Consider the following 27214-nt stretch of genomic DNA (forward strand, 5'->3'; position numbering starts at 1 on the left):
AGGACATAGTGAGCCATGACATAAGCCAAAAAACCCTTGGCATCACCAGGACTTTGCAGAGTTCTGAGAAAGGCGAAGCAGGAGAAGGAAGAGCTCCCCTTGCCCCACTCCTGCTGTGATCCTTCTTCTTTTTCCAGTGGGAAGGAGGAAGGTGGGAACTGCGCTCGCTTGTCCTTGGAGCTCTGCCTATGGGTTGGACACCTGGATCTGGGGTGTTCAGAGTCCCTGAGAAATGGCACATTCCAAGGTTCCTGCCCAAATCATGTGCCTCTGCCTGGACTAGAACTCAGAAACAACAAAGCCAACACAACCTGTCAAGTCAGGGATTAGACCCAAAAGTTCCCGTAGATCCTCACTAAGCCACTGGAAACTGTGTCAACAGGGACATCTCAGGTATTTGCCTAATCCTTCCTGGTATTTCCAGGGCTGGACTTGGCACTTGGGCTTCTGGGATGCTTTGACCAGGCCTATGTGGGGTGTTTGGGGAGAATAAGTCTTGTTGAAGTACAGAGAGGATAAGGAATCCCAGAGCTGTTCACTAGGATTCCCCCAACCCTTGCAAGAATATGCATCCAACACCCAATCATTCAGTTAGGCTGTCTGGCCAACAGATACCAGACAATTCCCTCTTCACCCAATCAACTTCAGACAACACTGCCAGCCCCTGTCCCACATCACCACTGTATACTCTTGGGTAAAGGTGAAGGTGTCCGGTGAGCAGGTTGCTTCAAGGGGTGGATTGGCTGCTGCTGTTATAATGACAGCCAGGCTTTCTCAGAGTTAGCAGTCACTTGCCACCTGACCCCAGAGAAGCCAGATGGCTTACCCTGGTACCTCCCTATTCCTCCCATTCACCAGCCAGTAGGACATGGTGGCAGATACTGATGAAGCTGCACTGGAAGAGATGCTCAGCTAGACAGATGATGTTTGTCCACAGGATACCCTCCGTTGGTCCCCTTAAGTCCCTTCCTCCTTGGGACAAGCTCTGAGCAGTCAGGAGACGATGACATGACAATGACGTGTGGCAGGAGAGAAACCAGGGAAGGCTCCCTCCATAAAAGCCCAGCGGTTCTCCCAGGCTGAGCTTACCAATGCTTTGGACAAATGTTCTAGAATGTGCCCCTGAAGTGCAGGGTAGTGGACATCAGGGTGAAGAGGGACTCTTCCCTTGGGTTTTCCCCAGGGTCCACAGAGCCACTGGGTCTGTGAGCTTGCCCCTACTCGTGACCCTCCGTGGTCCTTCATCTGGTCCATTTAGGGCTGAGCTGGAACATGCCACTCCAACCTGGGTTTCAGTCAAAGGAGATCCATGTTTAAGAAGCCCAGCCAAGAGACAGGGCAGAGGGGCTGAGAGACGGGGTTCTGAAGTTGGGTGGGTCTAGGTTCTATCCTATGTTCACCATTTATCTTCTGTCTTTGGGGTGTTAGGTCAGTTGTTTAAATGGTAGGTTTTTCCATTTTCCATTTGTGAAATTGGAACGATACCTCTGCTGCCATAGGGTGGCTGTGAGGGTGAAATGAAATGATGCGTTTCAGCTCTTGTCATAGCGTCTGCACGTGGCAGACCCTCGGTATTAGCAAATAAAGTAAAATAAAGCCAGCAAACCAGCATGGGCATGGGCAGAGGGGTGTTGCTAAATAGGCCTTCATCCGCCATGTTCCTGAGCACTGATCCGGTAACGCACAACACATGGTGTTTGACTATATTTTCTATTTGAATATTTTATGAAATTCTTTCATTATTAAATAGTTGTTATTTTGGTGTGAATGGCCTCTTCACCCAATTAGACTGATTTAGTAAGCAGATCTTACTCATTTGTAGTCCACTAAGTTTAGCAAATCCTGGCTGTATCAAATAATAGTAAATCAAGTAGAGGTCAGCAACAAATTGTAAAGAAAATGTGTAACAAGGAATCCAAGTGCCTAAATGAGTGCGTGTAGCTTTGAGGTGTTTCTGTTTACTGGAAGGCAGAGTGAGCAGAGGATGAGCATTTGACAACTTCTGATCAGGGCCCTGGCCTCTCTCTTCCCTCCAGCATACCTATAAAATATAACTAAGTCACTAATTTAAAACAACTCTCCATAAACTTTACAAAGTAACAAATTTACTCACTCAGAAACTGTCAGTCCCTCTGTCCCCTGTCATCTCCCCTAGCCCCAGCACAGTTTTGCCAACCTCCCTGACTCAACACACAAATGTACTTGTTATTCTACTTCTGTGGTGCCCCAGCAGCCCAGCTGGCCACCCCGCAGGCTCAGTCCTGCCCCAGGCACAGGTAAAGACAGGCTTCAGAGGCAGGAAGGCCTGAATTCAAATTCAGATCTATCACTTTCTAGAGGATGTGACTCTGGTAGCTTATGAAGCCTCCCTGTGCCTTGGTTTCTTCATCTGTAAGTTGGGTGTGATGATGCGTAACTCAGTCACCTCATAGATAAAGCATGTGGTTAGCTGCCCCTAACTTACTTAACCTTGGCTCCCAAATCTCTCTGGAAGTTATAGGATAAGTCTCAGGACCTCATCCACAGAAGGAAAATCTAAACTGCTGGAGACTCTTCTGTTCTTCAATGTCCCCCTCTCATTCCAGCCTTCTCTTAGTTACCATAGCAACCTCCACCTGCTCCTGCTCCCAGTGGTTGTGCCACCACTCTGCTCTGTCTGGCTCAGTTCTCCCACACCGGCTTGGCCCTGGGACCGGAGCCAGCCCCTTCCCACGCGAACGGTTTTCTCCAACCACAGATCCTGTGGCCTGCCCTGCTGCAGTGTGCAGTCCACCCAGGGCTCTTCCCACCAGAAGTCCTGGAGATCCTGCTGCCCCGTCCGTGCCACTACCGCGACCAAAGCTCTTGCCAATCCCTTCCTTCCTGACTGCCACTCCCGCTCCCCTCTGCTGCACACAGAGGTACACGTGAGGGCAGTGCAGGTGGTGGACCCATCCAGGGTCAGGAGAAGCTCAATCTACTTCCTGCTGAAGCTCCCGTTGGAACTGGCTTCAGAGACAGAAAGCTTCCTTCTCGGCGTCCTCAAAGATGGTGGCACTTCATGAACTGATGATAAATCTGATGTTTGCAGAGTGTCAAAAGTCACTGAGAGAAGAATAAGAGGCAGCGTGCTATGAGAGAGCCAGGGCGGGGAGCTGGAGGGGCTTCGGTCCAGCCCCACCCCTTCTGCACTGAGTGGCCACTTCTCGGAGGATTTCTTAGTGTCCTCACTTATTAAAATGGGCTCAGCCACGCCACCTCAGAGGACTGTCAGGGGAATCAGATGAAATGAGACGGTAATGCAAATGAAGGGAAATCAAATCGGATGGTGACTGTCATTATCATTAACCTCTCAGGGAGTCTCCCCTGCTACAGCCGGGCTCTAAACTCTGAGAGTTAAAAAAAGAGCTACCATCTTATTCCACAATGTGCCCCCCGCCTTCCACCAGGGCCTTAGCCCTGTGTCTGAAATGGGATGAGCTTTCCAGAAAATGTATGTAGTAGTCAACCAGTTGAGCTCCCCCTTTCCTGGGAAGACCACATTAGACCACAACTATACAATGCTGTCTATTCATAGCATGGGGCGGGGAAAGTGTTCAACCTTTTTTTGTTATTTTAATTTTTTTAAAAATGACACCAAAATCCTAAAGAAATGAAACTAGCTTTCTTGTGTGTCAGAAACTAGGTGAGAAAGGCCATCCCAAAACAAGAATTCAAAACATATTATAAGTAACAGCAATGTCACCAGAAAATACACGTTGAAAAGAATGAACCCTTGGCACACAGATATGTTCTTAGATGTTTGCATAAAACATTGAAAAGTGTCCTCAGACTTTGCAGGTTTATGGAGACAGGGAGTGACAGCCATGAGCCTAACCTGTGCCAAGCATTGCTGAGACCAGCTCATTGGAAGGGAGCGTCCATCTAGACCCAGCTAGAGATGGCCCCAAATGTGGTAGGAAGGGCCTACCACCAGGGTGATACAGCCCCGGGTCAGAAGGTGAAATGGAGAAGACAGGAGGTGAGGCGGGGCTGGGCCGAACCTGGGATGAATCAAGCCTTCCTGGAGGGTGGGGACATCCTGTCTAAAACAGGAGCTCCATTAAATCCCCTATAAAAGGTTCTCACCCGCTGACCTGGACTTCACACACTGCCTAACAGCCACTGCCTCATCCTGCCGGACATTAGGTAAGTCTCCTCTGAAGGAAACTCTTTCTCACTTTCAGTGTCTTGGTGATCTGAGCTCGTAAATGCAAGGCTGTCAGACATGAGCTGTGATCCACAGGTGCTGGCTGTGGGCAGAAGATGTTCCTTCCGGGCCCCAGGCAGACCTGGAGCTAGATCCACTGGGAAATGATGCTCTCCTGTGGCAGCTGAGCTTTCTCTTCCTCCCCTGAGGCTGGGCTGGCAGCAGCTCCTCTAGCTGGGAAGCTGTGTGGGCAGCAACAACGGAGTCGCCCTTGTGCCTGCCTAGATCAGCAAAGATCTCTTGCTCCCAAGGTCCTGGAAGGTTCTTTGCAGTGCCTAGAGTCTGTGCGATCAGAATCAGTTCACTCCCGCCAACCCAGATGGTGAGCTCCAGTCACATCAGGGAGGAAGGGCTTACATGTCTTCTCCCCTGCCGCAGGGTGATAGATTTAGGCAAGATGAGTTTGTAGATCTAAGAATCTGAAGTATTTTGACTATTAATGGGTCAGTGTTAAAAGCCTGCTACTTTAATATCTACTAAATATTTTCATCTAGGTTGAGGAACAATGTTCTCAGCTATGTACTTGATGTAGACTGAGATTGTTGGCGACAAGGTTGTAGAAAGGAATGTGATTAAATTCCCTATGGAAGGCTCTCACCCGCTGACCTGCTACTCCACCAGACAGCACACCTGGGTCTGCACCTTCTCAATCTTTCCAGCCACACTGACTTGCTTTTTCCAGCGCCCAAGTCTCCTTTGGCCCCTTCCTCTCAGGCCTCTCTAGCCGTTCTGCCCTCTCCCCACGTCTTCTCTTTTACATTCCCTGGTTTTCCAGCTGTCACCGGGTGATCTTTGGTACCATCTCCTACTTTTGGTCCCTCTGGGCTTCTGCTTAATGCCTCTCCCAGTGGCCCTGCCTCTTGCCCATTCAGCCACACCCAGGCCTCCAGATTCCTGGTTAATGAAAATTGATTCTTTCCTTTCCGTTGGGATCTGCTCCTCATAGGTACCAGGACTCTAGGCCTGATGATGTCACATGCCTGTTGTGCAAGCTCACCTCCCGAGAGGTCCCAGGGCTGAGGGCAGAGGTCACATGCAGAGAAACTTGGACCCTCAAAATGGAAAGACCACACACCCAAAGAAGACACCCCTCCTCAGTATTGTCAACAGGTGGCAGCTGAGCCTCTTCTGAACACCTCCTCACAAGGAGGCAGAAGAGGACAGAGCTAGGCCCTGGATTCCCAGCTGGGCTCCCAGCCGACACAGAGGTCTGCCATGAGTGTACTTACCAGCTTCCAGCATCCCCAGTCAGACCCTAGCACCCTTGTGATAGGAAATGATCCCTGTCGACAGAGAACAATCCAGAAAACCTATTGCACTTGTGTTGAAATGGCTTCGAGGATTTCTTGGTCCCTTAAAAGCTGTGTGGTCTTGGGCAAATCTAACTTTTCTGAGCCTGTTTCCTCACGTATAAAAAAGTAAGCTAACAAGGATGACAAGAGATGATGCACAGAAAAATGCTTTGTAAGCAGTGGTGCAGATGTAGATATACACAAATTATATATGTGCATATGCATATAATAACAATAATGACATTTAATAGCTAGCACTTAGTCCAAGCCAAGCATCTGCCAGGTGCTTTTTTATGAATTATCTCTTTAAATCTTCACAATAACCCTCTAAAGTAAGTACCAGAGTGGTCTTTATTCACAATTAGTAAGCGGAGGCATGGAGAGGTGAAACGGCTTGACTCAGCTCACATGACAGGCAGGTGTCGGGGCTGGCCCTTAAACGCTGACTTAGGTCCTGCCTCCAGTCACTGTGTGCCCTCCTGCCCATACCTAAAATGCACCATGGGGAAGGAGGAAGGCGGGCAGAGAGACCGGAAGCAGCACACACGAGAGGCACAAGACCTCTGAGGAAACACTGAAGCGCTGTGGACCCTCACAGGGGCTTTTCGTCTTTTGCAGCCTGACCTCAAAGATGCCCCAGTTACTGAGAAACATCAGTGGGATCATTGAGGCCTTCGGGCGCTATGCCAGGACGGAGGGCGACTGCACAGTGCTCTCCCGAGGGGAGCTCAAGAGACTCCTGGAGCAAGAGTTTGCAGATGTCATAGTGGTATGATGGCTGAGCAGGGGAGGGACATAGGGAGAGTGACCTTGCCTGCAGAAGCTTTGCTGGGGGATTTAAGGAGGCAGCAAGTAAATCAAGGCCTGCCAGTACTGAGGGCAGTTGTTGGGGCAGGAAAAAAGAGCAAGAGAAAGTCATGGGAGTGGACAGGCCCTGGTCCTTAGAGAAGGACAAAGTTCTTGGCCCTGGTTCTTGGTGTTAGTTAATTCTAACTTGAAGACTAGGTAAAAGGACACTAAAGGGACAGCTCAAAAAAGAAAGATACTTGAAATGTTCTAGAAAAGAAAATGATTGCTGCTTTCTGCATCCTAAACTTGCTAGAGTAAATGCTTCTCATGCCTATCTGAAATTTGATCATCCACTAGGCATTCACTAGGAACAGAGTTCTGTATCTTGCACAAAGAAGTTATTCAAAAAATTAGCTCACCGCTCACATCAGAAGTGAGATTTTGGGAGCGTGGGTCATCAACGGGTGGAGGGAGCCTCTACCCAACAAATCAGAACCAGGGCCTTAGGTTGAATCTAAAGCAATCAGGACGATGAAGTCCATGGGGACAAGGGATTGTGGGTGCAGCTGTTGCCTCTGCATGCTCAGAGCAGCTTATGGTCCTTCTGAACGCCCCCCCCCCATCACACCCCACCTTGGTGAAACATCTGAGCCTCTGTGAGGAGCTCTCAGAACTCCCATGGGGTCAGGTTCCTGCTAACCTCTCTTTGCATGGGGCTTGCTACAGAGAATCCAGCCTCTGTAACAGAGGCAAGGTTCCAAGCACAGCCCCCCCCCAATCATCCGAGAGCCCAAATGGTTGCACCATGAATACGTGCATTCATTCTTCAATACAGCTTTACCCAATTATCCTGAAGGCCAGAAACTGTACCAGATATAGAGGAGACAAAATAAAAGGTGCTTACACATGAAGTAGAGAGACAGGACTAAAAAAGATAGAGGCAGATGAATATTAAAGCTGCTAGAGCAAAATGTGTGCAGAGCTAGAGGGTGGGCTGCTAGTCTGCAGGGCTGGGAAGCCTAGCAGCTGGGCCACCTGTCCTGAGGGGAGGGATGCTGACTTGTCCTCGTCTTGTTTCCAGAGACCCCACGATGCAGCCACTGTGGATGAAGTCCTGCGCCTGCTGGATGAGGACCACACGGGGACTGTGGAATTCAAGGAATTCCTGGTTTTGGTGTTTAAAGTTGCCCAGGCCTGTTTTAAGACCCTGAACCAGAGTCCTGGGGGTGCTTGCAGTTCTCAAGAATCTGGAAACGAACACTCTGGGTCTTCAAAAGAGCTGGGGGAATGTCAGAGAAGTGGCTCTCAAGTGGGAAGCGAGGGGCAGGGACAACATCAAGAGGCAAGCAGCTGTGCACAGAGCCAGCAGGCTTCCAGAGGCCAGGGCGGGACTGGGACTCGGACCCAGGGTCAGGACACCAGCTCTGCACAGGTCAGCAGCCATGACAGGCAGGCTGAGTCCCAGAGGCAGGAGAGGGGGAGTGAGCAGACACAAGGAGCAGGCTATGTGGAGCAGACCCCAAAAGTAGAGGACAGGGGGTCAGAGAGACAACTGAAGACCAGCGAACAGACAGGTGAGGTTGTGACTGGACCTGCAGCTCAGACCCAGACAGGTGCCACCCAGGCTGGGCAGCAAGACAGCAGCCATCAGACAGGAAGTACCAGCACCCAGACACAGGGGTCTTCCTCTGGCCAGACCAGGCAGACGGAGACACAGGGTCAGGACAGGATCCAGACCAGCCAGGTTGTGACAGGAGGACAAATCCCAACACAGGCAGGGTCACACACCCAGACACACAGCCAGACCGTAGGACAGGACAGCAGCCGTCAGACAGGAAGTACCAGCACCCAGACACAGGGGTCTTCCTCTGGCCAGACCAGGCAGACGGAGACACAGGGTCAGGACAGGATCCAGACCAGCCAGGTTGTGACAGGAGGACAAATCCCAACACAGGCAGGGTCACACACCCAGACACACAGCCAGACCGTAGGACAGGACAGCAGCCGTCAGACAGGAAGTACCAGCATCCAGACACAGGGGTCTTTCTCTGGCCAGACCAGGCAGACGGAGACACAGGGTCAGGACAGGATCCAGACCAGCCAGGTTGTGACAGGAGGACAAATCCCAACACAGGCAGGGTCACACACCCAGACACACAGCCAGACCGTAGGACAGGACAGCAGCCATCAGACAGGAAGTACCAGCATCCAGACACAGGGGTCTTTCTCTGGCCAGACCAGACAGACAGAGACACAGGGTCAGGACAGGATCCAGACTAGCCAGGTTGTGACAGGAGGACAAATCCCGACACAGACAGGGTCACACACCCAGACCACAGAGCAGGGCAGGTGCCAGGCTGAGAGTCACACAGGCAGTAGTCAAAAATGGACACACTCTGAGGTAGGAGAGTCCGGGCCAGGTGGACAGACTCAGACTGGGGAAAGCACTGTGACAGGAAGACAGGATGGGAGTGGCACTCACACGAGTGTGACCAGAGAGCCGGGGGAGAGCGAGCCCACAGAGGTTAGGGCAGAGTGGGTCGATGACCACACAAGGGAGGTGGTGTTGGGAACCGAAGACCACGGCGGCCGGCACAGCAGCGCTCCGTCGTCACAGGCCCCGGACGCAGGCCAACCAGGAAGGCAGCGGGGCGTCACAGCCAAGGCGCTGTACTCCTACTTCAAAGGCAGCCAGCCATGACTCTTCAGGACAGAAGCCTGCTGAAGAGCCGTTTGCTGTCCTGCCCTGGCCAGCCGACGGGCACGTCCTTGGACATCAGCTCCTAATCACGGTGCTTCCCTTTCAGGTCTCTCCCAACACATCATTTCTGCCAGGTGCTCTCTGTCCTGAGCTTCTCTTCTGCTGCTTTGCTCTGTGGACTTTCTCAGGAGCAGAGATACCCGGAGCAGGCCCTCCCTCTGTGCTGAACTCCCCCATCTCGCAGGGTTCTCAGAGCTACTTCTGTCTCCACTCTCTGTCCATTGCCCCACCCATCCCAGTGCATCAATAAAATCTCCTTAACTGATTTCTGTGTGTCCTATTCAGTTGTCTTCTGTTGATGTGACAGGCTAAGGGCTACAGGGTTATGATATAACTCCATCCCATGCACCGCATCTAACTGAGAAAACACTGTATGACCTTCTAAGAGCGAGAAAGATTCAAAGTGAGGAGATGTCATACTTAACCCTTGGTAGAGGGGATCAGGGAAGACTTCTTCCAGACGTGCTTTTTGGGATAGCCCTTGACTTATTCCCAGTCTTTCCCTGTCTCTAATTCTAGAGCATGAAGTCTCTATTCACCTGTGTGGTCACACAGGACGGCTGACTTGATGGAAGGTCCAGCAGCTCTGCAGGAGAAATGGCAGAAGGCATGGTTATCAGGGGCTGAGCCAGAAGCCAGAGCCCCCGAGCTTCTCTTCCCCACGTCCCCCTCAGCCTCAGCTCCGACCTCTCGTCATGCTTCACCCACTCGGAATGAATAAGTTATGGGTAGAACCAGAGGAAACATTTTTGCAAATTAAGATTTTTAAAACCTAACCCTAGAGAGGCTGATTCCTAAGGTTTGGAGCAAAACCTATGAATACTGTTTAAAAACTTCTTATGGGAATGTGTGCTTCTGGCGGTACAGACGTTTAGGTACTCTGAAAGCCTCCCACAACGAAATAAATAGATCTTGAATAAGGCATATTTCTCACTGTGTTCTCGGTTCTTGGGAAGTAAGGAAAATCTCTAAGGAGAAAACAAAATGTGGTAGGCTGAAAAACCTACCTCCAGAAATGTCTCCTAATCCCAGGAACCTGTGAACACGCTGCCTTACATGGCAAAAGGGGCTTTCAAACGTGATTGTGTTAAGGATCTGGAGCTAGCGGGATAAGTCTTGATTATATGGCTGAGCTCAATATAATCACAAGGCTCTTTGTAAGAGCGACTCAGTAAAAGGACACGTGGAATGAATGAGCAGTCGGAGCCATGTGCTAGGAACCAAGCAATGTGGAAAAGACAAGGCATTTCCCCCCCGAGCCCCCAGAAGGAACAGCACACCCAGCGCCTGATTCTAGACCTCTGATCTCTAGGATTGTAAGAGAATAAAATGTGTATGGTTTCAAGCCACTAAGTTTGGAGTAATTTGTTTCAGCAGCAATAGAAAATTAACACAGAAAACAAAAACCTAGAGCTGAGCCAGGCCAGGGTGGTGCAGGCCTGTGATCCCAGTGACTCAGGAGGCTGAGACAGAAGGATCACAAGTTTGAAGACAGGCTGGGCAACAAGACCCTGTCTCAACAAACAAACAAACAAAAACACAAACCTAGAGCTGAAGCCAGAATAGTACGGGGATAATCGTGTATAAAAGGTGAGGACAAGCCGATTTTATATCCCCCCAAACTGGCCTTTAAATAGAAAGGCCAGGCTGGGGCTGGGGCTCAGTGGTAGAGCGCCGCTTGCCCAGCATGTGTGAGGCACTGGGTTTGAGCCTCAGCACCACACAAAAATTAATAAATAAAATAAAGGTTAAAGACAAGTTCAAATAAATAATCTATATCTTTTAAAAATAAGTAAATAAGTAAATAATAAATAGGCCAAAGATGAACAGCAAAGAACTTGCAGGCTCAGGGAATACCCCTGCCTTAAGCTCTTCCTGGAGAATCTTGGAGAAGAGACATGTATTCACACACACACACACAGAATCACAGAAGAAGCTTTTGAATTATACACACTTAAATATATCTAACTTCAGATCCGAGACTAAATAATGCGGACAAGGTGACAGAACAGCATTTAATGTTATGTGCTCTGAATATATAGAATGATATAGTTAACAAAAAATGATTATAGAAGGAGAAAGTGTATGGAAAAATGGAGTAAGCTCCCTGATTGTCTTATGTAAGTATATACTTTAAGGAAAAATTGGGAATAAAAGAATATCACTTCAAATTAGATGTGGGGAGGGTGAAGGATTCTAGAAAATGTCATTATTAATTAGAATGGGGAATGAACAGACAAAATACAAAGGGGGGGGGTACAAGCATACATACTACATAAATATATACTATAAAGGTAAGTAAAGATAGAATAAAAACATAAACCTCCCTCAACATCAAAAGATATTCCAGGGCTAAAGATGTACCTCAATGGTAGAGTGCTTACCTAGCATGTACAAGGTCCTGGATTTGATCCTTAGTACTACAAAGAAAAAAAAAGATATTGCAGAAAAAAAGCTACATACACACAATCCCTTCACAGTGTATGTGTATGTATGTATATACATATGCATATAGATAGAATGATATACACATATACATACACATATTCGTAGAACTCATGAGGTTCTACCCAACCACACAGTAACCTAACAATAAAAGTACTTATAAAATATTCAATACTAAGATGTAAATAAAAAATGTCCTCATACTACATTATTCAGAAATAAAGCAAATAGGATTCTTACAGGCAGCACATGCAATATTGATGAATATCGCCAAATCTGTGGTATCAGTTGTTGGTGGAAATTAACAACACATATACATACTATTAATCAACTCTTGGATAAAAGGAGATGACTAGAAAGTGAAATTGTGGAACTTTTTGAAAGTAACAATTAAACAAGACATAGAAATACCGTTTGAAAAGTTAGAAAAATACCTACAATGAAAACGAAACAAAAACAAAAGGATTAATAAAATTATAGGAGAAATTAACAACTAAAAACAGAAAATCATTCCATCAATCAGTGAACAAATAAATAAAAACCCTACATTTTGGAATCAACAAGGTAGTAAACTATTAACCAATGTTGTTTTTAAAAAGGTGAAAAAAGTGGAAGTGAGAAAACACAGATACACAGAGTAAGAAGTAACAATGGGCAAAGACAAAAGTTCACAGGAAAAGTAACAAATAATTCTAAAATGTATGAGAGATACTAAACTTGTTTATAATCCTAGAAACAGACTAAAACTGTATTGAAGTGCCATTTCTCATCCTCAGCCTGACAAAACCTCTCTGTGAGTTTGACGTGGAGCTCACACTTCCTGGTTGGGATGCACAATGACACTCAGTGGAGGGGGATTGGGCAAAATTTCATCAACTGAATAGATGCCTGCTCTCTTCCAGCTGTTTCCCCGGGCCTGAAGTAGGGGTTAGCAAACTGCAGCATTCAATAATTAGTTACTGAGGGAATTAAATGGCTTGACCTCTCCTTCCACACACGCAAGTTAATATCCTTATGGACTTGAGACTATGTGGAGTTAGATATAATCAAGCTCATGGCAAATGAGAAAATCAAGTTTTCTTTAGTGTTGCCCAAAGTCCTGCTGTTAGAAAGGGGCAGAGATAGGACTAAATCTAGGTCCTCTGAATATCAACTCAGTGTCAAATCACACCCCACAGAGCAGAAAGGGCACCGGAGAGCTTGAGGATCTACCAAAGGGGTTGAAAGTCAGATAGTTGTTCCTCCAACCCCCATCTCCATACTCAATGGGTGATTCTTACCATGAAAATATGCAGTCCTTGTATGCCTCGGAGAAAACACCACTCTCTGGAACCCTGTTCTTAGGGAATTTCCATGAATGGAAAGGGGGTGTTGAGTTACCAGTCCTTTCATCCATTGTATTTCTTGCTATAAACAGATGGATTGGACTCATGAATGACAATCCCAATCTTTGGGCTTAGCAGATGTGAGACTGACACTCAGGAAGAATCTACTGTCACAGTAGTTCAGAGTCTGGGCCTAAAGTGGGGTTCTTCCTAAGCTTCTGCATTCCCCAAGGTAACCCCGACTGTTCCACCCCAGGTCATCCCTCACCCCTCATCTCCTTTTGGGATTTACTGACCTCCCTTGAACTTTTAGTGTCAACACATATCTGTTTCTTTCAAACAATATGCATGTTAGATGAGAGTCAAAAGGAAAAAAAATTGTGCAAAATAGAGACTCGATGGGAATGAAGTGTTTATATATAGCCCCCAAGGTGAACTCTGACATTTCTCTTTCACGTCATATCAAACACAATAAAATGTACTTACATGCCACTGAAATGGAATTTTTGCTGAGAATATTTTGAAAGATTTTTATAATTTCTTTTTTAAATTATTTGGATGTAAGTAGTATCTGATTTGATTATAATGCTATCCTTGCAGTCACAGAGCACACACTTGAGAGGGAAAAAAAAATCCGTATTAAAAGTTTCTAATGAAATAAAAAATTCCATTAATACTAAATTTAACAATAAATGAAATTTACAAAGTTTTATTTCTAGGGATTTTAAATGTTTATCTCTATTTTGCACTTTTTAAAGAATTTGGATACCTATAGAATAATATCTATTTATTTTTGATTCATACATCTTTGTTGACCCTTGTAAAGCTCATAAGCCCCAGTCACACTGGCCACCATGTCTGAAGTCCTGTTCCCAGGCCTACTGGGGGAAAGCCTCACTTCAGAGGCACGGCAAACCAGGTACAGAGCATCGTGCTGCTGCCCCCTGGTGACGGTTAACACTGATGCCGCTAAAAAACCTCCTGGAGGAAAAGTGTTTTTTAGGGAACAGGAAAATGTTAATCCAACATGGGGCACGCTCTGTAGTGTGGTGGTGAGCACAGCAGCACCCAGAGGAAGTACAGGAAGTGGCCAACCCCAGGCTTCACGGACCCTCGGTTTATTGTATGTGTTTCTGTGTTGAGGAGGGGTCCTTCACAGATCCACTCTCATTAGCACATAGCTTCCAATATTTGCCAGGGACTTGGTTCCACTGCCTGATTACCTTACCTGGGAAAGCACATGTCTGGTGCAGTCCCACAGAGAGGCAGGGAGGTAAACATCTCACGGTTCTCCCTCTTCAACCAGAGAGTGGCAGTTTGAATATTTTTCAGGGAGAGGAGTCGAGACCAAAGGTATGGCCTGTCCTGTCCTGGCGATTCCTGGAAACACTGGGTTCATCTTCCAGCACTGACACAAGCCACTCAGCTCCGTGTGTCACATTCTCAGTGTCCCCCACTGATATATGAGCTACAAATAATAAATGCTGAGTCCCTTTGCTACATCTCTACAAGGAGAACAGGGTTTGGGCTGGAGAGTGCACATCCTGTTCTTAAATGTTTCCAAATTAACAGAGGGGGGAAAAATCTAAGAAACTAGACCATCCAAATGGCTTTGCCTCTATTGTCTGTAGGTGTGGTGAAAGGCTTGCTGATGCACAAGGCCCGTTTCTTACAGAGGTGCTGAAAGTTAGGGTGTGGGGCCTGTTGGACCTGACAAGGCTAAACTTTCAAGGTAGCACCACCTCCTACCCATCATGGCTGAAAGGGGCCCCGAACCTCCTTTTCACAGCACTGAACATCTCTCCAGGTAAGAGGCTCGCTGTTCCATGGTGTCAGCAGGAATTTGAGGCAGTTTGGGGGCCCATGATTCTGGATAAAATATGAAGTAGACACTGGTTCCAGTTTATCTAGGGATTCTCTAGAAACTTTATCACAAAGTGATGTAGTGGGGCCACCTGTAAGGAATACTTCTTGGAGGAGTGTCCTGGGGGCCAACACAATAACACGTGCATTAGAAGTCTCTAGTAACACGTGCATTAGAAGTCTCTAGTCTATCTGGAAAAGAAAAGTAGTGTTAGGTAACCAGACAGCCAGACGCTATGACAGACCCAGTGTTTGGCCTGAGCTTTGTATAATCTTGTGCTGAGCAGGTAGGAACTCTTCTAATACATGTTTTTAAATGTTCCATACAATGAGACACAAATTTAATTACAAACCATTATGTGTTTATCACAGAAAAATAATAAAAGAAGCAACAAAGAGACGAATGCAAAAAATCAATAATATTATTACCCAGAAATAACCATCATTCTTTAATTTTTGTAGAGATTTATATGGTAATTTTCATACAGAGGAGGGTCCTTCTAGACCCTCCTCTGTATGAAAATTACCATATAAATCTCTACAAAAATGTATAACTATATGTGTGAATTTATACACCAATATCTTTACATTATATATCTGTAAAATATATAAATTATACCTGTATGCAAATTATATGTACATGTATAAACATACACATATTACACAAAGATATATGACCATGGTTCATGATAAAATAGCTTTAATGGATTATTTTCAGTAATTTAGAGTAGTCCACATCAGTAGAATGTGTTGGTTAGGACTGTTTACTAGTGAGCAAGGTTACCAGGGTTCACCTCAGTTGTGCACCTTACAAGAAGTGTGCCCTTGATCAAGATTCTTGTCTTAATTAGCTCTGAAGTGGAGAAAATAATGGTGTCTCCACATAGGTATGTGCAAGGATAGAAAAATTCATATATTTAATGCCTGGCGTATGGCATGGTAAGCCCTCAACAAATGTTGAAGGCATGACACTTTCTTGAAGACCACCAAACATAAAAGCAAAGAATGCTTGAAGAAGAAAGAGAAGTTACAAATGATTCTAACTGGACAGCCCTTGATCAGTATGGACCACTCTCACAGGCTGAACTTTCCTCCTAGGAGGATAACTGCAGCTTTTAGCAGCTGCTGTGACCATAGATTATTTGAGGGGATTTCCATCTCAAAGAAAACTTAAGAATTAGGAATAAAAAAGGAATTAGGGATCAATCCGTATTATTCTAAAGTAAAGATGTAACACCTACCTTGGCCCTTTTTCTCCAAAGTCCTTGTCCTGTCTGTCAGGGAATAAAACAGTTTCTCACTGTTGACCCTTCTCCCGCTGAAGACCATAAGACTGTTGGATAAGAAGCAGCAAGGGGGGCTGGGGTTGTGGCTCTGTGGCAGAGCACTTGCCTAGCACGCATGAGGCACTGGGTTCGATCCTCAGCACCACATACAAATGAATAAATAAAGATCTACAACGAAAAAAATATTTTTTTAAAAAAAGAAGCAGCAAGGTAGCTAATCTCTAACTGGTATTTTTCCACAGGACTCAGGGAGAGGAATGGAGGGTATGTGGGCCAGGAGAAGGCAAAGGCAACCATTTGCAATGACTGCATCTGACTTAGAAACAAACGTCTAATGAACTACAACAATCTGGGCCACAGTGATGAGAAGGATCTTTGTTGTTGTTGTTTTATGATGCATTTTATCATTTAGGTTCTAGTTTTTTGTTCCAAGAAAAAGTCACCATCCATGGAGGAAAATTCCTATACTGTGACTGAAATCTACCTTATTTTTTAATCCAATCCCACATGTAAATAAACACCAGTAATAAAAATGCTATGCTATCTGCTGATCAGTATATAGACTAATATTAGATAGTTTCCCGAAGGCTCCACTATAACCACCATGAATCCCGAGGAGAGTTGTCTGGGCCACATTCTCTGGTGTTTGCAATGGCAATCTGCTCACCAGAGCCAGGCTCCCCCTCCCAAAGCACCATCTGTCATTTCATGGGGGATCTTTTCCTCTGCCTACCACTCAACAAACACATAGTTGCCCTTATAGAACAGCAACTAAAACCGACTTCCATTTTCCATGATAAACCAGGCAGGAACTCAGTGCTCTAATCATCAGCTATTGTTTTGTGATAAGATCAGTAGGCATGCCTACTGTGGAGGAATTTGTTTGTCTTATGACAAACAAACTGGTGTCGTAAAATATAATTATACCATTACTCACAATCAACGAAAAACTGTCACACCTTCACATAACTTTGGGTATTAGTTATCCCCAAATTAAACATTGATCAGTAATCTGAGGTAAACCACAGATTTTTATTTTTTTCCACCCATGACCAAGTCTTTCTCACTTAACTGGTTCTGGTCTTCTGCCCCCTCTTGAGGGTTTTGCTATCAGATTAATTTGTTGATTTCTCTGCTCTACGCCCTTACATGAGCACCCCTCCTAGGTGGATACGGGGCCTGCAGGTGACTCTGCTGAGATTTGTGGTACCTGTTGAAATCAGTCGGCTTATCTAGTTCAGTAGCATGCCACAAATGATAAGCCTACACTTCTTCAGGGCGAACCTGACCATTCACCAAATGGAGGCACCTTTTATCATCCCTACATAGAGGCAGCCCTCACGTCTCCCCAGATCCAGAAACTAATAATAAAATTCGCCTATATATGTGCCAAGATCTTTTGTATCCACCTTGAAACCTTTTGTCCCTCCTGTATCTCAGGGTGCTGATCACCTCTTGAGAACGTCATGACGTAGTGGAAAGACACTGCGCCAGTCCCTGGTATCAGAGTGTCAGGCAGACCTGGATTGACTCCTGGCTCGGCAAACTACCATCTGTGCAACTTGGAACCGGAGCCTCTTTCTGTGCTTCTTTTCCTCACTACAAAATGAAGATCAAAACAGCTCCCTTATAGAATGGTTAGGAGATCGATAGTACACTGGACGCAACTTACATGCAGAGGTGCTCAATAAATGTTGGTGCCCCACATTCTCCCTTCTCCCGGCTGCACCTAGTCCTATTACCCTACCAATATACTTCTCCACACAAGAAACTGCCAGTTTCTATTATTTTCCTTTAATAAAACTTCCCAAATCCTCCTTTTATTCTGCTTCTTCTATCTACAATCTCAAGCTGATAAGGTTTGTGGGAACATAGGGACATCTTGGTAGATCAGTTATCTGGGACCACAGGTTGAAAAAAGAGTTTTTTTTTGTTTTGTTTTGTTTTGAGAAATGGGAATAAGGTAGTAAATTAGAACACACTATATGAAAATAAATTTATTAATATACATCAAGAGATTTAAAATATTCATACTTTTTGATATAATAATTTCACTCATAGGAATTTATCATATAAAAAAGATATTATCAAATACTTGTATATAGGATGGTCATCACAGTGTTGTAGTGGTGGAAATGTGGAAGCAATCAAAGATATTCAAGAATAGGATGCTAAAATAATGGAGCAAATATTAGACAGTCATTAAAAATTTCGTTTAAGAGGGGTCTGGGCTTGTGGCTCAGTGGTAGAGCACTTGCCTGGCATGTGTGAGGCATTGGGTTCAATTCTTAGCACCACAAATAAATTAATTAAATAACGATCCTTCTACAACTAAAAATATTTTTTAAAAATTGTGTTTAAGAGTTTATATCATTGATAAATGTTCACAATATGATAAAAAAACTTGAGTAAACTATCAAATTTAAACACTATATTACATAAAACACAGAATTATCATGTGATCTAGCAATTTCACTTCTGTGTGTATACCCAAGAGAAAAAAGGCAGGGACTAGATGTTCACAGCGACATTACGCACAATCAGAAGTTACAAGTAGCCAAGTTCCACCAGTGGGTGAAACAATAAGGAAAATGTGGTATGTAAATATAACGGACTATTATTCAACCTTAAAAAGGAAGGCAATTCTGAAGCATGCTATGATGTGGATGAACCACAGTATACTATGCTAAATGAAACAGGTTAGTCACAGAAGGACAAATACTGTGTGCATGATTTCATCTACGTGAAGTACCTAGAACGGTCAAATTCATGGAGAAAGTAGAATGGAAGTTTCTGATGCTGGGAGAAGGGATCAATGAGAAGCTTCTATCAGATGGGCACAGAGCTCAGTTTGGAAAGATAAATTCAGAAGACAGATGGTGGTGACGGTCACAACATGGAGCCACTTAATGCCACAGAACTGGACAACTAACATGGTTCAAATGGTGCCTACCCACCGTGTAGGTCTGTGTTGAGCCCTGCCATAGTGTGGCAAGAATAAGGCCTACTTTAAGAGATACCAAGTGAAATTCAGAAGAAGACAAGGTTAAAACCAATTACCACGTGTGGAAATACTTACTGATTCTGGATGAAAGTAAGTACTACACACTCAGATGCAGGATGATCATTCATGTAACCAACAGAGACATCACTGTCATATTTCTTATGCCTATATTGAAAGGGATATGATAGTTTACATGGCACATGCACACGAGTTACCAAAATATGGTGTGAAAGTTGGACTGACAAATTATGGTGCAGCATATTATACTGGCCTTCTGCTGGCCTGCAGGCCTCTCAGTAGGTTTGACATGGAGAAGACCTACGAAAGGCCAAGTGGAGATGACCAGAGAGAAATATAACACAGAAAGCATTGACGGTCAACCTGGAGCCTTCGTTTGCTGTTGGGATCCACAATGTCAGGATTGCTGCTGGCAATAATGTTTTCAGAACCCAGAGGAGACCTGTGGATGGAGGCTTGTCTACCCCTCATAATACTAAATGATTCCCTGGATATGATTCTGAAAGCAAGGAACTCAGTGTAGAAGTACATTGTAAGCACCTTATGGGTCAGAACTTTGCAGATTATGTGTGTTACTTAATGGAAGAAGATGAAGATGCTCATAAGAAACAATTCCCTCAGAATCTAAAGGAAGATGTCATATGGGCCTGGTGGTGGGTACCTGCAATTCCAGTGGCTCAGGAGGCTGAGGCAGGAGTTTTGCAGGTTAGAGGCCAGTCTTGTCAACTCAGCAAGACCGTGTCTCAAAATAAAAAAATAAAAAAGGGTGGGGGTGTGAGCACCCATCGGTGCTCAGTGACAGAGCACCCCTGAGTTTGATCCCCAGTACCACACACACACACACACAAACACACGGTGGGTAGGCATCAATGTAACTCCAAGCATGGAGGAGTTGTATAAGAAAGTTCATGTTGCTTATACAAAAGGATCCAGTCTATGAGAAGAAGCCCAAGAGAAAAGTTATAAGGAAGGGTAGAACCACCCCAAATGTCCCTTGCCCAGAAGAAAGAGTAGGTGGTATAAAAGAAGGCAAGTGTCCTCTGAGCTTAGGAGCAGGTGGCTGAGAACTAAGCCAAATGACAATTTTCTATGTAGACTTTTCAGATAGACAATTAATTCACTGACAAAACAGTTTACAATGGTTAAAATGGTAAATTTCATGCTGTATATGTTTTACCATAATAAAAAGACACAGGACATTCACATACACAGACACAGACACATTAATGCAATACATATGTACATACATACATACATCCATACGTAAGTACACGTACATAAATGAAACACCCAAAAGGCCATAAGCCAAATGTTAGCAGTGACTTGTAAAGTCCGAATAGTGAAACTGCAAGCTATTTTTGCTTTTTTCTTTATATTTCCTGTATTTTCCACCTTTTCTATTATGAACATGATGCATTACTTTTATGGCCAGGAAAAAAAAAATGCTTTTTTAAAACCACTAGAATTTCTTTCAACAGGTGGTTTGCTTTTAAGGAGGAGGCTGGCGGCTGTGTCTTCCGCTGGGCTAGAGGCACACACAGGACTTTCTCCTTTCAGACCTGCCCTCCATCTTTAGAAGAGTTTCGCCCTCACAGGGCTAGTAAAGAGCACCCGCCCACGCGGCCACTGTGCAAGAGCTTTTACAAGGTCTCCGGATCAGTACATGAATTCACGGCTGTTTTCATCAGGGACGCCTCCTGATGCCCCAGAAGCTATGTTTCCTCTGACTTAGAGCCAAAAGAGTCAAGTCGAGGCTTTGGGTGGCAGCAGCAGGTAAGTGGCAAAGTCGCCCAGCCCAAGGCAGCCATCGGGATCCACGCCGTGACCTCTGGCCAGCCACTCCCTTTCTCTGGGCCTTCCTTCATTGGTAAGACGAGGGGCTCAGAACCTCCTCCTTCAAGTCAAGCTCAAGGGTCACTTTGTCCATGGAGACTTCCCTAACTTCCTCCTACAGATTCTGCAAGTCACTTTAGTAGCTTGTCCTCAAATGCGTCTCTGTAAAGTTGTAGTCAGTATTTGCATAAATGCTACATTCTCTTTATCCATTCATCGCTGAGGGGCACTGCGGATTGAGCTGGTATAAACGTGGATGTGGCCGTGTCACTAGTGTGCTGATTTTAAGTCCTTTGGGTGTACTGAAGAGTGAGATAACTTGGGTCAAATGGTGGCTCCATTCCAGGTTTTTCTGGGGAATCTCATACTGATTTCCAGAGTGGTCGCACCAGTTTGCAGCAATGTATGAGTGGACCTTTTCCCCGACGTCCTCGCCAACATTTATTGTTGCTTGTATTTTTGATGATTGCCATTCTGACTGGAGTGAGATGAAATCTCAGGGTAGTGTATTTACATTTCTCTAATTGCTAGAGATGTTGAACATTTTTTTTCATACATTTGTTGACCATTCATATATCTTCTTTTGACAAATGTCTGTTTAGTTCCTTTGCCCATTTTTGATTGGGCGATTTTGTGTGTGTGTGTGTGTGTGTGTGTGTTAAGTATTTTGAGCTCTCTATATATCCTGGATATTAACACCCCATCTGAGGAGATGGTGGCAACGATTTTCTCCCATTCTGAAGGCTCTCTCTCCAAACTCTTGATTTTTTTCCTTGCTGTGAAGAAATGTTTTAATTTGATGCCATTCCATTTATTGACTTTTTATTTTATTCCTTGTGCTTTAGGAGTCTTATTAAGGAAGTCAGTTCCTGAGCACGGAGTACTACTCAACCATAAAAAGAATGATTTTATGAATTTACCAGTAAATGGGTGAATCTGGAGACTATCACGCTGAATGAAATAAGCCAGTGCCCAAAAGTCACGGTTGAATGTTTTCTCTGATATGAAGAAGCTAACCCACAATGGGGTGGGGGATTAAAAAGAAGTTCAGGAAGTAGAAAAAGGGGGATGGAGGGACGGGAGGGGGAATGGGAAAAGGAAAGACAGTGGAACGAATCTGACATAACTTGCCTATGTACATGTATCAATACACTACAGTGAATCTCACCATTGTGCATTCACAAGAAATTCGTTTAAAAAAATAACTGGGTAAAGGGCAGAAAGACTGATAGAGGTAAGGGAGGAGGGGGTGAAAAGGGGGAAGAGAAAGAGTTCTGGGGACTGAATTATGTCAAAGTGGATTCTACTGCCACATGGAACTAAAAAGAACCAAGACATTTTTTAAAAATTTTAAATGATTTGCATATAAGTTCTTGAGCGATTTTCACTTGAGTCCTCCACAGTGCCAGGGAGTGAGCACCCGCCTCCCAGTGTGGTGTCTGCCCTTCCATTCCCAGCAAGGAGTCCCAGTCCTAGGTGAAGAAACAGGCGGCAGGCAGCTCACAACTCCGCAGACCCTTTGTGTACCGGACACATCACCTCCCTCTTTGGAAGTCATCACTGATTCCCCTTTGCCCTTAAAATACATTTCGAACCAAGTCTTTGTTCAAAGTCCCCAACCTGGCTCTGTCTTCATTGGCCACCCTCGGCCTCTGCTCTGCGGCACTCCCGCTTTGTCTCTGTTGGTATACTTTGTACGCTGGCTATGTTAAGCTTCCAGAAAGACGCCATGCCATATTAGGTGGGGGCTTTTGTATCTGCTTGTCTTTTCTTGCTCCAGTTGGAAACTTGATCTTTCAAGACACAGTTCAATGATAGCAGTCCCTTACAACACAACTGATAAACACACGGGTTCAAACTGCCTATGAAACACTGTTCTGCCCAGGTGAGCCAGCCCTGGCCACTGTTACTTAGAACCAAGAATCCTGCCCGTCATCTGTCTGGAAAACCCTTACTGAACGTCTCTCACTTCCAGGCACTGGCTGGTGTACGAGGGCTGGTGGAATACAAGGCTTCACTCCTGCTCTCAAGGAGTTCACATCTGTGTGGAAAAAGACAAACAACAATGCAATGTAAGTAAAGACACTATCTGAATACTTTTGAAAACACATCTATGATACGTGAGAACCCAGTGATGAAGCTATTTAGCGGCCAGGGTGACTCTGAGACTTCTCAGCGGGGCAGCCCAGTGTCGGTGGCAGAGTGGGCTCTGGAGCCTGGTTTCAAATTCTGCCTGCCACACACTGGATGTGTAGCCTTGGACAAGTTATTTGGTGTCTTTGGTTCCCGATTTCCTCACCTCTAAAATAAGCAATACGGATAAGATCTGCTTAGTAATGCCCTCTGCAGCCAGCTCAGGTCTTTATCTAGAACATGCTCCCAGGTTTGGTTCCAGTTTTTCTTAGGGAACCATCCCTCTCAAGCCCAAGCCTCAACTTCAGTCACTAATTTATGAATAAGCCTCTTCTCCTGGGTAGAAGGGTCCTTCTTTTGGTAGTCAACCTAAAATGTGCCTCAGCCCCTTCTAGCTCTTTCCAACTTTACCTGTGCTTTAAGTTTGGGCCAGTCCTATTTCAGGTTTAGCTTTCATTAAAGAAGAAATGATCCACTCATCTGAGACTGCTCTGAATTATTCTGTCCGAAGCTACCCAAACCCTGGATATTAGCTTTCTATACTTCCCATAAAAACACTTTCCTTAACCTAAGCAACCTGGTATATCAAAACCTCCCAGGCTTTTTGAGTGGAGAGTTCTGGGTTGAAATTTCAATTTCACTTCTAGCAGTCAAACCTGAAACAAGTTACTTACCTCTTTGAGCCTCATTATCTACTTCATGCAATTATCTCAATGCCTAAATAAGGACGATGTGTAACAGATCTCTGTTGAATCCCTTCCCTTAATTTCTTGCTATTTTTCTCTATCTCCCTAATTTGAAGTCTGTCTGATGGTCACATCTACAACCATTCCTGATTCCTCTACTTTCAGATTTTTCTTCTAAAAGTCCTATCTCCCAAGAGTCACACTTTCAGATTTCTGGCCATGTTCACTGTCATTGCATCTTAGCTCAGTAAAAGTATCCCCATTTCTAATTTAAGTTTACATCATCGGATTATGCTGAAAAGGTATGTCGTCGAACTTCAACTGGATATTTGACAAGCTCTTTCATCTTTGTGGAAAAGTTGAAGAAATCTTGGGTGCATAAGCAATTACATAGTTGCCTAAATAAAGATGGTGATTAATGAATCAGTGACTTTCTTAAGAAAGCTTGTAGTGTCATGCTAGGGTTCTGTCCACACCCATTGTGGTTAACATTTTCATCAATAATTTGGATGCTGATTTCTAAAACAGATTCATCAACTCACAGATGACATGAAGTTGGGAAGGATAACAGATGCTTTCAGATCAGAATTAGTTTTAAAATAATCTTAGCAGCTTAGATCAATGGGCTCAATAAAATAAGAAGTTTTTAAAAAGGCAAATGTCAAGTTCTTTGCTTGAATCTAGAAAACCAGGAGAATGATGGAGGAGAGGGTCAAACTGGTTCAGCAGCAGCCAACTCTCCACAGTCGGACTCAGCATGATTTCATATTCTTTATATAATTGCCCAAAAGTTCCATATGATCTTAGGAGAAATTAGAAGCCTGGCTTCAGAATAAGGGAGGTTGAGGAATACCCTCATGCAGCTGGTCACGCCTTTAGAACTGGAAAGATATTCATGTGCTGAAATGAATTTTTAAAACCTAATTAGGATCATAAACTACATCAAAATGGGAATGTTTGAAGGAGGCAGAGATATTTAGACTGAGCAAAAGATTTACAATATTCAAAGGAACAGAACAGTAGTAGGATGCAGGAAGGACAGGATAGGTCCTCATCTCTAACTAACTAACACAGGGTGCTGAGTGTTTTAATAGAAGATTTAAAGGGGGAATAAATGATTAATTAATAAATATTAATTTAGGGAGGATCTATAAAGCTAATGTCCAAGGTGCCTTCAGACAGAACAATTTAGAACAGTCTCAGAGAATTGGATTGTTACTTCTTCCATGAATAGGAAAGCTAACCCTGACAGAGGACTGGCCCAAACTTAAAGCACAGGTAAAACTGGAGAGAGCCAGAAGGGGCGGGGGCACATTTTAGGTTGAGACTGAAGAATGACCCTTGACTTTGCCTGAGATAGATTCAGATTGGATCCAGATCTCAGAGGTGTTTGTACCCTGGGCTACGCTAGTTTGTGAGCTGACAGCTCAGTGCTCTGAATAAGTCCTTGCTGATTTGCTATCTTCTGTGACCACCTGCAGAGATTTTTTTCCTGCACTTTTATTTGTTCTTTGCCTTTTTTCTCAATGCAGTCTACTGAAACCCTGTGGCTACCTTAACCATTTCTTAGCCTTTCTATAACTTAAGTATATCATTGTGATTTTGGTGTTACAGATATTAGTGATTAAGATTGCAAAAAAAGAACCTGTGATTGCCCAGTTTATATCTACCAAGTGACCTATAAGTACTCAGTGAATTGCAACTAATGACAGTGATGTAGCTTGTGAATTTACTGTTGTTTGATAAATTTTGACATTGTGCAAAGATGCAAACCTGCCTGGTCCTCCCACACACACATGTTGCCTAAATTCCTACATTAATTTTTTAATTCCCATATTACAGTCATTCTCTTTTCCTAACCAAAGCAAGATGGATATAGTAGCCCTGATTTTTACATGGCTGCCCCCACTCTCTTTAAAAAAAAAGAAGAAGAAACAAAAAATATATAATCAGCCTGACCTCCATTCAATTCTAGTTTTCTTGGCAACATTGCTTGAAAAAATAGTTGGGGATACCTCAGACATTATTGCTTTGAATTATTGAATCATGTGACCCTAAAATGCTTTTTCCTGCATTCTTGAGAACATTCTTGCTTCTTGTTGGGTGCCATCATTCCTACGGCAGGATACTGTTCCCACTTATTGGACACTGTCATCTCAGAATAAACCTCAGCATTCCTGGTGGCGCACATCAATAGAAAGCCAGGTAATGGAGGTAAGATTTGGACATATTACAGGACTGACCCTGGATCCTCTTTAACCCTTCCTAAGTAGTGATTCATTATGATCAATCTCAGCCAGTTTTTTTAGAAAACAAGAAAGTTCATTACACCACTTGGAATCTCCTACTTCAGGTGGTGCAGGCTCCAAAGCCAGCTATGTACACAGGGTGAGTTTGGCACGTTAGTTGGGTGGCAGGGTTAAAGAGCCAACTTTGTCTAGCTTAAAAGATAAGTCCTACCTAGTTCTGGCCACACAGTGGGGCCTAATTTACTGGGGTGGGGTTGTATGGAGCCTGAATTTCTGAATCCTTTTTGGCAACCAACTGTTGTGATCAGAGCGCAAACTCTCAGCCAGACCACCTAGGGTTAAATCCTGGTTTGATTCGGGGAAAGCTGTTCCCCAGTAAAGAGCAGATTAAAGGATAATGCACTTAAAGTGCTTTATACATGACTGGTATAACAATAATGGCTTTAGTGGCTCTTCCTAAAGTCTGGTTTCTCTTCTTGGCAGTTCTCTTATTGCCATTCCATCTATTTTCTTCCAGATACAGTGTTTTACTCCAGGCTCGTCAGGCATGCTCTCTTCCCTCACTCGGCCCAACGTGCAGTACACACGGTGGGCAGTTTCTTCATTTGTGCCTGGCAAGCCTACCATTGGGCCTCAACACTCTCCCACCCAACTTCTGCTCAGATTACCACAAACGCATAGAACTACTACTGTAATGTGATCTTATCCCTCCCTGCCACCGTTCAAATTCATCTTCTAGGTGAACCCAACTGCTGTCGCCCACCACAGGCCCTTTACCCACCCCGCACCCCTTTTTTCCTGTCTAGAACACTCTTCCCCTGGGACCCTGGCTTTTGCCCTCACTTTTGTCTTGTCTTTGCCCATATGTCACCTTCTCAGGGCTTCCCTGACCCCACCCCCATAGAAAACTGACACCTTTCCAATGCCCAATCTTTTTACCTTATTTTTATCCCACAGTGCTTATCACCATCTGCCAGACCTTCTATTTATCCATTTCTTAGTATCTCTTTCTCCTCACTCCCATTCCTAATGGAGTCTCTCTGATATATATATATATATAGTCAATGGGATTGGACTTTTTTTTTTTTTCTTGTCAATACTGGGGATTGACCACTCAGGGCCTTGTGCATGCTGGGAACATGATTTACCACTGCACAACATCTCCAGCCCTTGTTTTACTTTGAGACAGGCTGACCAGTTGCCCAGGCTGACCCTGAATTTGCCATCTCCTGCTTTAACCTCCCAAATAGCTGGGCTTCAGGGGTGCACCATCACCCATGGCTGAATATCACTTTTAAAAAG

The 27214-nt window shown here is 44.6% G+C and overlaps 1 protein-coding gene and 1 pseudogene across 1 annotated transcript; both read left to right on the top strand.

Moving 5' to 3' along the window:
- The first annotated feature begins 6151 nt into the window (after window positions 1-6151).
- Window positions 6152-9010, top strand: Crnn (cornulin). The gene is made up of 3 exons (XM_071618812.1): window positions 6152-6289; window positions 7391-8288; window positions 8607-9010. Exons 1-3 carry the CDS (start codon window positions 6152-6154, stop codon window positions 9008-9010), a joined length of 1440 nt encoding a protein of 479 aa, XP_071474913.1.
- A 9669-nt stretch (window positions 9011-18679) lies between these two features.
- Window positions 18680-20082, top strand: LOC114106630 (large ribosomal subunit protein uL18-like; annotated as a pseudogene).
- The last annotated feature ends 7132 nt before the right edge of the window (window positions 20083-27214 follow it).

Source organism: Marmota flaviventris, chromosome 10, assembly GCF_047511675.1.
Source record: "Marmota flaviventris isolate mMarFla1 chromosome 10, mMarFla1.hap1, whole genome shotgun sequence".
Taxonomy (NCBI): domain Eukaryota; kingdom Metazoa; phylum Chordata; class Mammalia; order Rodentia; family Sciuridae; genus Marmota; species Marmota flaviventris.